At 32.7% G+C, this 12237-nt stretch overlaps 1 protein-coding gene and 1 pseudogene across 1 annotated transcript; one reads left to right on the top strand and one right to left on the bottom strand.

Annotated features, from left to right (window-relative positions):
* Positions 1–538: 538 nt before the first annotated feature.
* The window catches only part of LOC113371434, a 155975-nt pseudogene continuing 144276 nt past the window's right edge, over positions 539–12237 (top strand).
* On the bottom strand, positions 8931–9617 carry LOC113371430 (uncharacterized protein K02A2.6-like). Its single transcript, XM_026612059.1, has 2 exons — positions 9241–9617; positions 8931–9198 (listed from the first exon to the last, which is right to left on the bottom strand). Exons 1-2 carry the CDS (start codon positions 9615–9617, stop codon positions 8931–8933), a joined length of 645 nt encoding a protein of 214 aa, XP_026467844.1.

Consider the following 12237-nt stretch of genomic DNA (forward strand, 5'->3'; position numbering starts at 1 on the left):
TTAACATATATATATATATATATATATATATATATATATATATATATATACAAAACTATCATCATATATATGATATATACATATCTTATATATAAAATTTGAGTGTCACAAAGTTCCTTTTCATACTTCTCCGAAACGGCTGAGCTAATTTTTACAAAATTTCATATGAGTGTTCAGTAGATTTGAGAATCTGTTTTAAATAACCATTGTAACAATTTATTTTGTGTAACTCTATATTTTATATGTCTTGCATGATTGGAATCTGGTGCTTAAATGTGTTAAATATGAATTAACTTTATATTTGTTTTCGAATAATAATTTGCAGTCACAAGATTTTGCCTGTAGTAAAAAAAAAATGGAAATTAACTATAATTCTTCATTTATCTGACAGACACACAATGTTTTATAAATGCGTTTCTAATAACTTGAGATAATTACAGTTTGATACTGTCGCCAATGATTGTGGAAGGGGAATCACAAGCATACTCCGTTGTAAGAATTCGTCTGATTGTAATTTAGTTTGCATGTTACTTACAGCGGCACCTATTGAAATAGTTTTAATATTTTATTGTAACAGAGGCAAAATCTAGAAATTATGGGATGATTTGTGATAAGTGTGACCACATTAATGGAACCAGAGTTTTAATAAACGCATTTTGAACCACAAGTACAATGGGATGAACTTAATAACTTCTGGAATTATAATCATTTATAAAGGTTAGACAAAGAAATATAAACATATATTCATATAATATATATACATATATATATATATATATATATATATATATATATATATATATATATATATATATATATATATATATATATATATATATTTAATTACAAGATTTATTACAACTGTTAAATAATTAACATCCAGCAATATTGATAAATAATAAGATAAATTTAAATAAATAAGAGTGCAAAGGATAGAATTTATATGAAAATAATATCCGTAGTATGATGATTTAATATAAAATAAAAGCAAATAATAATAAAAATAAAATTAATAAATAATATAAATAAAATTTCTGAATAATAAAATGATACTAGAAAAAAATTATATATATATATATATATATATATATATATATATATATATATATATATATATATATATATAATTGTGCCTAGTTTTATATAAACTAATTTATTATGACATACTTACTACTTTACAGCGCACAATATTGAAGTTTCTAAATGATTTATTGAACTAATTCAATTTCTTTTCTCATATTTCCATAATCAAATCTAGATCACAATACCAGCAAACCGCCACAAATAGAATAAATACTAAAAATCAAAATTAACAAAAAATTGAAAGTTCTGACATATTTGACAGTTTTATTAATTAAATTGACGTCATAAAATGTACATAACATATTTGAACTTAACTAATTATGCACGCACATACACACGCATCTATTATGTTTATATATATATATATATATATATATATATATATATATATATATATATATATATATATATATATATATATATATATATATATATATATAAGCGAGAGGTTTTTCTTCAGATGGTGAAATAATATAATAAAATTGTTTCATTGGGCATCCATCCAGTAATTAAAAAACAGTTTTAATGAAAAATGTTTTTATTTAAAGAACATACGTTTCGGGTCTTGATTTGACCCATCTTCAGTGCATACAAATAAACTTTGGAAAACAACATGTTGTTAGTTTGGAAATTGTATTGTACTTGTAATACAATTTCCAAACTAACAACATGTTCGTTTGGAATAAGCTTTTTTATAATAAAATATATTATTTATTTTAATTTTACAATTTTTTAAAATTTTTCATAACTCGACGTTTCATCAATTTTTTATTTCATATTTATTTATTTTTTCGTGCAATTTTGTGTTTTTGTGTTGTTTTTCGAAGTTTATTTGTATGCACTGAAGATGGGTCAAATCAAGACCCGAAACGTATGTTCTTTAAATAAAAACATTTTTCATTAAAACTGTTTTTTAATTACTGGATGGATGCCCAATGAAACAATTTTATTATATATATATATATATATATATATATATATATATATATATATATATATGTGTGTGTGTGTGTGTGTGTGTGTTAAGTTTAAAAAAAGATCAAAAACATTTTTATTTTAGACTCAGAACAGTCAGTACATAATTATGATATCTTAATAATTATTATGCATGTTACATGCGTTGTTAAAAATTTACAATTGTGAACATTCTGATACCATAGAATTATTATTAACGTCTTGCAGGGTACGTTATTGTAATCGTCCAAAAATCGAAATTGAAAATTTTTACATTTCTCGACGTTTTGAAGGTTTTTGAAAAGTTTTTTATTCCTCAGATATAATGGATGTGTGTATGTATGTAAGGAAACAATTTTTCGGTCACGTTTTCGGGCGCACGGATCAACCGATTTGAATGGTTCAAAAAACATTCGATTCCTATTGATAGGGAAATGTGCTGATTAGTTTTTGCCGAAGGCAGGTCCAGCAGTTACGGAGATGAAGAGCAAAGAGTGCCGAAAATATAAATCGAGATATTGAGAGAACGGAGTATCCGATTTGAATGATCTAAAAAGGATTCAATTAGTAATGATTGGAATAAATGGTTATTAGTTTTTGGCAAAGGTAGGCCCAGCCATTTCGAAGATACAGAGCTAAATGTTAAAAAAATTGCAGTTTTTGAGAGAACTAAGCGTCCGATTTAAATGATTCAAAGATATTTCTGCTTGTTCTAACAAAATAATTGATTTTGGAAAAAAAATTGTTTCAAAATATTTTTGTTTTCAAAATTTTTTTTTCAAAAAATCAGTTCGAAAATAAATCAGTTTTTTTTTTATTTATTTATGTATATACATTATTTTCATATCTCAGTCAGGCAGAGGTGCCTGGTATGAGCGATTATGAAAAACAGTTTTCATATAATATATACATTTCATTTGACTATTTCATTAATATAATATCTATATATAATTAAAATATCTTTATACATAACTCTTCAGTCTTCTTTGTCTTCAATTTCCTTATAGTATTTCTTTATTTTTCTTTTAAATTTATCGTCATCATTTATCATCTCAATATCGTTTGGCAATTTATTATATATTTTGCTAGCACTCCATATGACATTTTCTCTCAAATTCTTCTTTTTATTGTGTTCAATGTGAAAATTGTTGTGTTGTCTAGTGTAGTGTTCATGTATATCTTGATTTATGTCTGTTGTTGCACTTGTTTTAATTCGGTTAAATTTCATTTTGTGTATTAGTTTGCATTTCTCTATTTTCATTATGTTATTTAGTGAATGATTATTTGTTTCTCTCTGTAAGTATTTGGTAGGTGTTAGATGTGGAAAATTATATGCTATTTTTATGGTTTTATTCATTATTCTCTGTATGTCATTTAGGTTAGCTTCAGTTGTTTGGCTCCATGTTGTTATTCCATATAAAATTATAGGTATTATTTGCGTTTTAAGAAATAGTATTTTATTTTTTTTGCCCAAAGAGTGGATCATTTTCAATGCCCCTGTTAATGTTCCTATCTTTCTTTTTATTTTGTTTATATGTTCTGTCCATGTCAGTTTTTCATTTAATATCAGTCCTAAGTATTTTATGCTTTCCACTTCCTCTATTTCTCTATTATTTACTTTATTATTTAGTTTAGTGTTCTCGGTATTTTTTTATGTTTGAAATATATGTACTTTGTTTTATCGATGTTAATTGTTAGTTTATTTTCAGTTAGCCACACGGTGTATATTTTCATGTCCGTGTTTATAGTATCTTCGAGTCTTTTTTCATCCTTATTTGCATATACTATGGCAGAATCGTCTGCATATAATATGTATCTTTCCTTTAATTTTGCGTCTTTAAGGTTATTGGTGTATAATAGATATAAAAAAGTCCTAATAAAGAACCTTGTGGAACTCCACAGGTTATGCTACATCCTCCACTTGTGAAATTTCCCACCTTCGTCCTTACCACCCTTCCATGGGGAAATCTTTGTTATACCGGTATACCGAATTACCGGTAAATCGCCCGATTCTTCGGCGGTATTTTCACAAGTATATACCCCAAAAATACCGGTATTTTCGGTATTTTTACATAAGCGTTATTTGATACATAATACACTAAAGTTTAAATTTCTCGGAACAAATTTTTCTTCAAATTCCATAATCGCATAAACAGCTATATCTTCAAGTGATTTTATAGGATAAACAATTGTCAAATATTATCTCAACTTGTCATTAAACTGAATATTTATTGCTTTACTAAGGGCTTCATATCGTGATACAATAAATAGAATTGGACTGATAGATAATGATGTTTCTTTTATCTTATGTAAAAATGTAAGGATTTTTCAAGTGATATTTGCGCCAAAATATTTTATATCATACAGATTACATCTGCGTAATCTTTATTTTTTTCTAACTTTATACATAATAATTATGATAATTACTGAATATTTTTGCATCTTATTTCAATTTTAAAATATTATTTTTTAAAAACGTTTCGAAGTTTGAAAATACTATAGAAGCATCACATTGTTTTAAATAACAATATTCAACAATTATAGTAACTTATTATTTATCTTGACAAAGTATCCGATCTTAAATTAGTGTAGAAAATTATTTTTTTAAATATTGGAGATTATGCTAATTTAACACATCGGATACAGACAATACAGTTTATTATAATAATGTAATATGATCTTTTATGAGTTTTTGGTCTTTCTTACTCATACGTTTGTTTTTGGTGAAAAGTACTCAATATACTCGATAGTGATAATGAATTAATTAAATTGGATATAATTTTGTTAAATTATTGTTTAAAAAATTAAACTTATTGATTCATTTTATTATTTTTATTGTTTAGTTGAATATAGTTGTAGTTGTATATACATTTTTTTATATTTGTACTAGTAACTTTCAATTTTGTTTACGTTTATTTAAGATAATAAAAATACCGGTAATTTATAAACGGTATGGGCGTGTTTCCATACAGAATTGGCCCCACACTGGTATTTAAATAATCTTGACGGCATTTTATAGATATTTTCGAGACAATCCGATATACCAAATTTCAAATTCGTAGCTCATCATTTGGCCGAGATATCACTGAAAATATGTGAAAGTGGCCCCTATAACGGAAATAACGGAATCCTATTCACATCGGTGTGTACTATATGATTAATAACAAATATTGTTTAATAATTATTTTTTATTGCAAGTAAATGTAAAAATAAGTTTTTCTTTTGAATTTTTTGTTAGTGCGGTTGTTTGGACTAATTGTTAATTAGTATCATTAGAAAGGCTATTCAATTTTTTTTACTGTCTTAAATTTTGTTTTATTTCATGTGGTAAAACACATTGAAAAATAGAAAAAACCTAGGAAAGTACACGCTCGCGCTCATATGACACCCGTGTAAGCCGCCTCTCATTTGCAACTACTCGCCGCGCGACTTGATAAATTCTGCATTTGGAATATTTCTTTGAAATACATTTTTAATAAAACACAAGGTATATACATTTATCTTTTGAATAATTATATATTCATATATATATATATATATATATATATATATATAATTTATATATTGCACAAGAATATTATGTGATTGATATTTTATACAATTATCACTAAATTAATATAAAATAGATTGATAAAAAATATACATAATAATAGTATATTGGTATATGATTTCTATTCATGCTACAACAATGTATAGAAATGTAAGTATACTAAGTTAGTCATAAATATATTAAATAATATCTTAAAGATTTTCTTAAATAAATATAATATATAATATATAAGAATATATTGAATTGAGTATCTCTACCTATAAATACTCACAATAATTGTTGAACTACTGTACAATTGTGCATCATCCTTAATTAAAACGATATTTGAAATGTCGTGGAAAAGCCGCACATAACTAGTGTTAGAACGAAATATCGAGTACTGAGTAAATATCGATACTTTGCGGTCGATAGTGAGTACTTTTGCTATCGATTTTTTAGCTCGATCTATTTGCCAATATCGATTCTTTTTTTTCGATAGTACTCAAAAAGAATCGACAGCGTAATCTATAATAACCACTCATCGACCAACTATTAACACTACTCATTGCCAAATGCAAAGCAATAGTCTCTCTATGGTCATAATTGTTCAAAGAAGTGTCAAAAAATGATCCCGAAGGGTCATTAGTCTCAGAATTTAAAGCTCAAAAACCCAAAATGAATATGACTACACTAATAAATGAAGATGTTTATTTATGACTCCTATGTAAAATGAAATGGCTTTTTAAAGTACCTTAAATGTTTTATAAAAACATATTCAACAATCGAAGTATGATTATTTCAATATATAGTATCACTCACCAATATATAAGTATAAGTACTCACCAATTTCAATATATTAGTATTTTACGTAAAAAAGAATCAAAAAATATAATTATTTCAAATAATAATATTCATCAATTTCAATATATTAGTATTTTGCGTTTATTATATTTCGATTCTTTTTTACGCAAAATACTAATATATTGAAATGGATGAGTATTATTATTATTGGAAATAATATATTTCGATTCTTTTTTACGCAAAATATTAATAAATTGAAATGGATGAGTATTATTATTCGCAATAATATATTTCGATTCTTTTTTACGCAAAATACTAATATATTGAAATGGATGAGTATTATTATTCGCAATATTATATTCCGATTCTTTTTTACGCAAAATACTAATATATTAAAATGGATAAGTATTATTATTCGAAATATATATTTCGATTCTTTTTTACGCAAAATACTAATATATTGAAATGAATGAGTATTATTATTCGCAATAATATAATCCGATTCTTTTTTACGCAAAATACTAACATACTGAATTGAATAAGTATTATTTTTCGAAATAATATATTTCAATTCTTTTTTACGCAAAATATTAATATATTGAAATGGATGGGTATTATTATTCGTAATAATATATTCCGTTTCTTTTTTACAAAAATTACTAATATATTGAAATGGATGAGTATTATTATTCGCAATAATATATTTCGATTCTTTTTTACGCAAAATACTAATATATTAAAATGAATGAGTATTATTATTCGAAATAATTTTTTTCGATTCTTTTTTACGCAAAATATCAATATATTGAAATGGATGAGCATTATTATTCGCAATAATATATTCCGACTCTTTTTACGCAAAATACTAATATATTAAAATGGATAAGTATTATTATTTGAAATAATATATTTCGATTCTTTTTTACGCAAAATACTAATATATTGAAATGGATGAGTATTATTATTCGCAATAATATATTCCGATTCTTTTTTACGCAAAATACTAATATATTGAAATGGATGAGTATTATTATTCGCAATAATATATTTCGATTCTTTTTTACGTAAAATTTTAATATATTGAAATGGATGAGTATTATTATTCGCAATAATATACTCCGATTCTTTTTTACGCAAAATACTAATATATTGAAATGGATAAGTATTATTATTCGAAATAATATATTTCAATTGTAACAGTTTTATTATTAAAATGAGAAACACACAATTATAAAACTATTAACTTTATTAAATATTGTTTGTGGGTTCACAGAAATGCGATAAAATAATACAGACACTTAATTAAACTTAGAAACAGCGCGTTGGATGGTGAATCAATTCGGCTCAGTGAAAGCAAAGATGATTCGGGCGTCAGGTTGCTAAGAACTCAGTGAGAATTCTTTAACAACAGCTTTACCGGACCGTTGTAACTTCAATACTAGACTGAAGTCCCAAGTGTTGGTCAGGGTTGGTTCTTCCACCGATGGAGTTTAGAAACAACTAGCTAATAATTTCAGTGAGAAATATCTTAACCATAAAGCTTATAGCCGCGGGCGAACTAAACACTATTGATAATATTTCTGATTTTGCTAGGCTTTTTATATGATTCCTTCTACTCCTACTCTTGTAGTGGGGTTGATTTTTTGGCGAGGGTGGTGGTTCCGAGTCTTCCTTCGTGTCCGTCCGAAGGCTCCTTTGCGTCGTTTCGGGGTTCGTCGTCGGTTCATCTCGCCAAAATCTTCGGGGATGAGATGGTCATTGGTCTATGATGAACTCATCTCGCTTGAGGTCATCGGTAATTGGCTATGACAAATTTCTCCTCCGATGACGTAGAGTGTGTACATATTATTATCTTTTTCACACCCACGCTGAGTCACAGGGCAAAGTTGGATGTATCATAGTATTTATCTTTTATCTTTCTTTAACTTAGACTGACTCATAGGCTTAAGACATTTTATCGCTTGCTTACACGGATGACGCGGATTGCATAAGTTCGTCATCCCTTTCTGTCCGTACGCCTGAGGTCTAACGGTATCGTGAGTATTCGTAGTAGAATTTTCCGTCCTTGTCGTACCTATGCTAGTGCGTATGCTGCATCTTGCCTCCGCGTAGGACCCTACGCTCATCGTTGTATGTGTAAAACTTTCTCTTTGGTGACGTCACGCGTATTCTGGTGCGTTGTTGACAAAAATATTCACGTACAGCAAATTTTGTAAATATATTACGTTAGTTTGTTAAAATGATAATTGTTATATGACTAATATTAATTAAATGTAGAATGTTACAGACTCCCCCTATAGATCTACAGTCGTCTCGGCGGAGAGTCCATACATAGAAACATTCTATTGGAACGTGGTTCTCTTCTTGGCCGACCACGCTTTCTGATCGGTATCACGTGTGTAGTATCTTCATCTCCTACGAAAGGTGATAAGGCAGATACGTGGAATGTTCCTATGATTTCATCCGTGTTATCTGCGCGTCCTACTTCGCTTGTCGGGCCTCTCTGCTGTAGTATGACATATGGCCCGTCGCGTCGTGGAGCGAATTTTGACGTAAACCCTCTTTAAGCATTACTCAGGGTAGGCGTGGCTACCCATACTCTGTCTCCTGGGTTGTATGCTCGACCCGGTCGTCGTAGCTTGTCTGCGTACTTTTTTCGATTGTCCTGTTGTTTCTCTTGCGTTTCTCTTACTTGTTTGAAGGTTTTGGTCATTCCAAGCAGATGGGGGGTAATATCCGGTATAGGATTTTCTTTTTCGATAATCGCCCTGAGGTCCCTGTAGACATCATCCGTTGTCTTGAGTTCACGTGCAAGGTTGCGGTAAGCTGGGCTGTAGCCAGTGCTCTTTCATTTGGCCAAGTTCATAGCAAACCTTATTGCAGGTAATTTCTCAGGCCAGGTGGTGTGTTTTTCGCCTACCAGAATAGCTAATTGCGGCTTGAGATCTCGATTGCGTCTCTCCACTGGATTTGCCTGTGGGTGGTATACTGGGATGAGATGTTGTTTAATTCCAAGACAGTACGTAGTATGCTGCATGACGGCGCTGACAAACTGGAAACCATTATCGCTGATGAGCCTCCTTGGAAATCCGAAGCGTAGGAATACCTCGTCTATGAGAGTCTTCGCACACTCCTGGGCTGTGGCGTTTTTGAGCGCGAAGAGTTTCACCCATCTGGTCGTCGGGTCCTCAACAATAAAGATCCATTTTAAATCAATTTCTGATGCCGGTAAGGGTCCAAACAGATTCATAGCTATCACCTCAAATCTTTGCTGTAGTGGTGGCGTTTGTATTAGTCCTGCTGGCTTCTAATTCGTTGCTTTGTACCGCTGGCACTCCACTCAATCTTTCAAATGTGCTATAATATCTCGCCGCATACTGGACCAATAATATAGTTGGCAGATTCGTCCTATGGTGCGTTCGATGCCTGTGTGTCCTGCGGTGGAGGCATCATGATATTTGCGTAGGATATCCTTGACTTAGTGTGATGGGACTACCAGCTGTGGCTCTTCTGCGTCAGAGTCCGGATAATATTGGTATAGAACCCCTTGGTACATAACATACCCTTGTTCTGTCCATCTCTCTCTCTCTGGTAGTCTTGTCGATCTTCTGTTGCGTCGTCCATCTGTCCCACCGTCGATATTGGGTCGTGATAACGCGTCTGCTACTACGTTGATTCTACCTGGCGTATAATCAATCTGGAGATCGTATTGCTGCAATAGTAGTGCACATCGCGCCAGTCGTCCACTGGGCGATTGTAATGTCATCAACCACTTCAGAGGATCTGTAGCTATGGTTATCTTCGCTCCTTCGATGTAGCCGTAAAACTTGTTGACGGCCCATACTACCGCCAGTGCTTTGCGTTCCGTGGTGCTGTAGTTTCTTTCAGCCGGGGTTAGCAGTCGACTAGCGTATTCGACTGGTCTTTCGTCGGCGCCTTCTCCTTGTAATAACACTCCCCCTTGATCGTAACTGCTGGCGTCGGTGCGTAGAATATACGGCTTCATTTCATCGGATTGCCTTAGGATTGAACTTGTCATTAGCGCTGTTTTGAGACACTGAAAGGCGTTTTCTTGGTCCATATCTAGTCGTAGTTTTTTTTCGTCGGTTTACTTAGGGGTTGTGACAATTTTGCGAAATCCGGAACAAAGCGCCTGTACCAGGAACAAGTTTGCAAGAATGTTAACAACTCCTTCACGTTCCTGGGTGGTTTCATGTCTACGATGGCAGCAACCTCCTCGGGATCGGTGTGAATTCCTTCAAGTGTCACGACATGTCGCAGATATTTCACTTTTGTGCAGAAGAATCTGCACTTGTCTCGGTTCATCCGCAGGTTTAGTGCTCGGATCCTGGAGAACAAGCGTTTTAAGTGGATTAGGTGCTGATTCCAATTCTCTGAAAGAACGATGAGGTCGTCTAGGTAACTTAGGATTGGTACGTCGGGTAAACTTGATCGGAGTCGGTCCATGAGACGTTGAAACGTGGCTGGTGCGTTTTTTAGACCAAAAGGCATTCGCTTGAATCTGTATAGTCCGAAAGGGGTTACGAACGCCGTCTTATCGCGATTTTCTGGTCTCACAGCGACTTGCCAGTATCCTGATTTGAGGTCTATGGTTGACATAACCCTTGCCTTACTCGTCAGGTGTAGGAGAATGTCTATCCTCGGCAGCCGGTAGCTATCAGCTGATGTGATCGCGTTTAATTTGCGATAATCGATACACACCCTTGTACCTCCATCCTTTTTCGGAACCATTACTACTGCAGCTGCCCATGGTGAGTCGCATTCTTCAATGACATCTTGCCTGATAATTTCTTCAAGCTCGGTTTTCAGTGCCGCGCGCTTGGTTGGCGACAGTCGTTACGGCGGGACTAAGATAGGCGCGTGATCTCCTGTAAATATATAGTGTTCTGCGTGGTTGCAGGGACCGTCGGCTTCCTTGAAAAGGTCTGCGTTTTGGGAGAGTAACTGCCTAACCTGATATCGTTCCTCCTCTGGAACCGGGTGGGCTTCATGTTCGCGTAATTCCAATGAAGCTATGTGTATCGTAGGTACGGATTCAGCTGTACGGAAGCATGCATCAAATAGCGAGTCCAGTGTATGCCGATCGTCATTCTCTTCCGGTGGTGCAGCTGCTCTAAAGCAGGCATCAAATAATGAGTCCAGCATTAGTTGGTCGTCCGTATCATTTGTTTCCATTTCTTCTTCTATGTGAAGGGTGGCCGTAATTGTAGCTTCGTTGACAACTATGGTTTTCTGGGCTTGCATCGCCTTTGTAACTTCTTGCCGTGGTGCAATGTGATATTTTTATGGGTGGTCTTCAAAATTCCACGTGCGATTCTTCACATCCAGCACCAAGCCGGCTTTCTGCAAAAAGTCTATACCCAATAGAGTACGACCGTTTATTGCTCCTGGTATCACAATGAATTGAGTTGGTATAGGTTGATTTTCGAGACGCACAATTATCGTAGTTCTTAGGATTTGCGATAACTTTGATTCTCCGTCGGCCATCGTCGAGTTTATCAATATTTGTTCGAAGCGGTGTCCCGTGGATTTCAACAGTTGGTATAGCGTATGCCCCGATATCGAAGATTCTGCACCAGTATCTATAAAAGCGTATCCTACTACGCCTTGTACCTGAGTCCTGATCACTGGTCTGGGATGAAGTTCTCGCACTTGCTGTACAGGTTCGGCTGGGACTGGGGTTGGAGCTGGAGCTGGAGCTGGAGCTGGTGTGGTCCAATTCTTCTTGGCTATCCAGGCCAGTCGTTTTTTGCAATTCTCTTTGATATGCCCCCTCTTCTTGCAGTAATTGCACTTCTGTATTTCCTCCGTGGTTAGTGCGAAGAATCCGCACTCAACCGCCGCTGTCG

Source organism: Ctenocephalides felis, unplaced genomic scaffold, assembly GCF_003426905.1.
Source record: "Ctenocephalides felis isolate EL2017-DRISC unplaced genomic scaffold, ASM342690v1 CF-g0.4_SCAFFOLD_01492, whole genome shotgun sequence".
Taxonomy (NCBI): Eukaryota; Metazoa; Arthropoda; class Insecta; order Siphonaptera; family Pulicidae; genus Ctenocephalides; species Ctenocephalides felis.

What these genes read in the sequence shown, in the direction of transcription:
- LOC113371430 (XM_026612059.1), bottom strand. Translation starts at nt 9,617, where the DNA reads ATGAATCTGTTTGGACCCTTACCGGCATCAGAAATTGATTTAAAATGG. An exon ending in GAGAAATTACCTGCAATAAG is followed by an intron (nt 9,199 to 9,240) that starts GTTTGCTATGAA and finishes CACTGGCTACAG; the next exon opens with CCCAGCTTACCGCAACCTTG.